The following is a 3,643-nucleotide window of genomic DNA, read 5'->3' as shown; positions in this document are numbered from 1 at the left end:
CACACACCACACGTATGCGAGATCCCTTTCTTAGCTGCCTGCAACAGCTCCCGTTTCCTCTGCACGTACTGTGCAAAGAGCAGGCAAGAGAACCTGGGCTCCTCTGCCTTCTGCCTTTGGCCACAGACGCCCCGGGTATCCTGAGCATTAAGGACTAAGCAACATTAATTGAGGTCTTTGCGTAGGGAAGTCCGATGAACAGCAACGGTGACACACAAGGTGATGAGGCCAGGCCCCTGGGCCCAGACAGTTCGCTTCAGAACGGTGCCGTGAGAACAGCGGCTGTTCCCAGTCAGAGCTGCTGCATCCAAGGGGGCAGAATCTTCACAGGACAGCATCACCGCGACACCAGACATTTCAAACGCAGCTGATGAGATCGAAAGCAGTGTGTCATTTGGGGGAAGCTACATGTGATACGGGCAGCATCCTCATTCCGGAGAAACCTCCCCGAGGCACGAACATTGAAGGCATGAGTAGCGCGTATCTCACCTAAGGCCTGAAGAGAAACTGTCCCGGTGCAGGCATTTCAAAGGCAACAGAAATGTGCTAGGGAAACAGGACTGACAGCCTGGGCTGAAGGGACATTTTGGAGACACTCTCATCTGCCCAGCACCCAGGCGGAGCACCCCTCCGTCCCACAGCCAAGTGGAGCCGACCAAGCGCGGGGCCCGTTCCTGGAGAGCGTGCCTAACAGCCCCAAGACCCCACCACCGCTCGCCGGCCGAAGGGCGGCCGTGCCCAGGCAAGGTGCTGACCCGTGAGCCGCTGGGGGAAAGAAAGCAGCAGCGCCCTGGCAGCCAGGCGTGCCTGACACAGAACTTCACGCAGAGGAGAGAAGGGAGACAGAACACGGGACGCTGAACATCAAGAGCAGCACCAGGACTCCAGCAGGGAGCGGCCCAGCGAACGGAAAGCCCGGTCCTGGCAGAGAGGTGGGCACCTTAGCACAAGGAACACTTAACCTAAGTTAAGTCAGTGAAGACTTATCCTCAACGTAATAGCGACTATTTTTTATTCTAGCTAAGCAGTTAAACTGGTGTCGTGACGCGCCATCAGAGAAGATGAATTAGTGTAACTACAGAAGCCTTCACTTGAATGGAGTGTTGTTACCATAACGAGGTATTAATATACATTTGTATTAAATCTTACCACGAAAAAGACGACTCTTGATTTTACCATGTTGTTCTACAGAAGAACTCCAAAGTGAAGCATCACAAAAACTAACCCCAAAATGCCCTACGATGCTGTGATGTTTTTAGCATCCTTGCATTAATCATAGAACTGGACTTGGCAGAAACTTTGTACCTTGCCTGCACATGCACAAACACTTGCCTCTTGTCTAGAGCTTATTCAGGAAACTGCCTGCAGGGAAGAATTAGCTGTCTGGAAAGTTTTCTTCTGATTTAATTACAAAATAGCCTCCGTCTTCTCACAGAAGAGAGATGTGTTTCCATCCTTCCCTAGAGAATGCTGAGCATATTTTATTCCCGGTTAAAAAAACCCCACGAACACCAAAAACCAAAATCCAACCAAACGAAAAAAAAAAGCCAACTCCATTCATCCATAGGCTAGGCCTCTGAAAAAGCTGTAAGCCCAATAGAGTATTTTTTTAAAAAAGTTATTAACGTGGGAAGGAAGATTTGGTTTGACAGTAAATTTTATAGCAGGAAACTGAGGTCTCCTGTCCCAACTCATGTCCCATCCCAAGTGCTCAAGCTCCCTATTCGCCTACACTCAAACCCACCCTTTTGGTCCTTCCTCTTGAGTTTCTGTGATTCATTCAAATCAGTACATTCTTTGCAAGAAGAAAGAGCAGTTGGATTCAGTGGAAGAGACATCAAACAGAACCACCAGAGAAGCATCTCTGTCCCGCCCTCACGAGCTCCCTCGGTGAACGGTCCTTTTAAAGTGCACGTGTGAAGAAAAGGGATACTGGGAGTGGAGCCCTCCAGACTCCAGTGGGGACCTATCCCTCCCCACCATGAGAAAGGAGGAATAAAATCTTCAGCAATTTAATCTGCTACCTTAGGCCGTTTCTGCCCTCCTCATCTCCCCACCCTTCCTGAACGCTCGCACCCTGCCCTGCAGGGAATCAGTTGCTCAGGCAGGTGTGAAGAAGCCCCAACCTCTGGAATGCTCTCATGGAAGGCTCACGAGCACGTCCCTGTTCTCTACCCCAGCCAGCCTGTTGCTGCTCCCTGAGGCACTGGAGCCCTCCCGACTGCCCGAGAGGAACTGGGCGGCCACTGAACTGGAGTAAATCCAGTCCTGCAGGGCAGAAAGCAGCTTGCTGGTGAACCGGTTGCAAAGTCTGTGCAATTTCTCCGCCTGACGGTGAGGCTCACCTGCAGGGGATGCCCTAGCTCGCAGCCTCCAAGGGATCACTTCCCTGCATTGGAACGCCCTTCGATAGACAGCTTGACCTCCTGGGGAATGAAAGAGGGGCGGAGCAGAGAGGGTCGAGGCTCCTCTGCCTGCAGGCTGTATCTTTGGAAGCCTGGGGCCGCCCAGCCGTGCTGACTGCCAGCCGCAGGCGGAGAGGGTTCTGTGTGAGAGCTCTGGGCTGCGCTGTCCCTATCTGCGTGGCTCTTCCTTTCAGCAGCTCTGTCAGAGAGTTCTCTGGCCCCCTGAGCTGTTCTGTCAGATCTCTCCCTGGCAGACACCGACTGCTCGGCAGGAGGGCAGTTAGCCTGAGAAGCAGAGTTGCCATTCACGCTCTGTAAACTGATCGATATGCAGACATCGCCCACCTGCAGCCTGTGACAGGGCAGGGCGAAGAGCTGAGCAGTCCGCCCCGGGCTACAGGAGGACCAGCCCTGGCCATACACAAAGAAGGGATGCTCCGGGGGAACATCAATGCTCACTTTACTCTGTTGCTCCCCAACCACAAAATGCAGTGTGACAAGCCCAGGCCACTGACTCTCCTGAATATCCACCACTGTGCTGGAATCGATCTTCAGGCCTCCGCTCACCTCTGCGCTGCGGACAAAGTCTTGAGTTTGCAGGTCCTCTACCCGCTTCAGCTCTCCCGTAGCCAGCTGGATGATAGCTCCTTTCATGAAGTGGGAGGGCAAGCGTGAGGAGCTGGGCGGCTGCACCTGGGCCAGGTCCTTCTCCAGCGTGCTTCCGTGAGCCGGTGCATCCGGGCTCCGCCGCGCCGCGGGTTCTGGAGCGGAAGACCTGACAGTCTCGGATCCAACGGGAACCAGGACTGGCTTGCCGTTGGCGATCACCGTGCCTTTGGTTAACTGTCTGTGTCTAACCGGCTCTTCAGGGGAGGTCACGTACGGACTCCTGGACTGGCTCTTCTCCGCAGCAGCCCTCTCTGCCGCGTTCCTCAGCGCGTCCTTTGACTGCCCCTGCTGATCAGGGACATTATGGCAAAGGTTTAAAGGGCTCGGGTCATCCTTCCTCTGGGCCGCCAGAACGTGATAATCCTGAGATGCCAGCACCCCCACCACCCTCTGAACCTCCAGATCGGTGTCTGGGGTGCTTCTGTGAGCTGGCACAGAGACCTCTGTTCCCAACGTCTGGTAACCTGAAAGGAACTGTCCATCGACCACACACCCTGCTGCAGGCCCAGGCAGACTGTCGCCAGCTTTAGTGCCGGCAGAGTCCACGGCCTCGCTGGGCCTCCTCACCC

At 54.5% G+C, this 3,643-nt stretch overlaps 1 protein-coding gene across 1 annotated transcript in view; it reads right to left on the bottom strand.

Moving 5' to 3' along the window:
• Window positions 1–2,381: 2,381 nt before the first annotated feature.
• Window positions 2,382–3,643, bottom strand: part of ATXN1L (ataxin 1-like) — a gene marked incomplete at its 5' end in the record, with an annotated part of 1,504 nt that continues 242 nt past the window's right edge. The window contains 2 exons of the mRNA XM_009876997.1: window positions 2,382–3,092; window positions 3,135–3,571. Coding sequence (XP_009875299.1) covers window positions 2,382–3,092; window positions 3,135–3,571 — 1,148 coding nt within the window. The remainder of the gene's footprint in view (window positions 3,093–3,134; window positions 3,572–3,643) is intronic.

This window comes from Apaloderma vittatum, unplaced genomic scaffold (assembly GCF_000703405.1).
Source record: "Apaloderma vittatum isolate BGI_N311 unplaced genomic scaffold, ASM70340v1 scaffold40499, whole genome shotgun sequence".
NCBI lineage: Eukaryota > Metazoa > Chordata > Aves > Trogoniformes > Trogonidae > Apaloderma > Apaloderma vittatum.
Note: the sequence above shows the minus strand (reverse complement) of the source record. Positions and strands in the feature narration are given on the sequence as shown.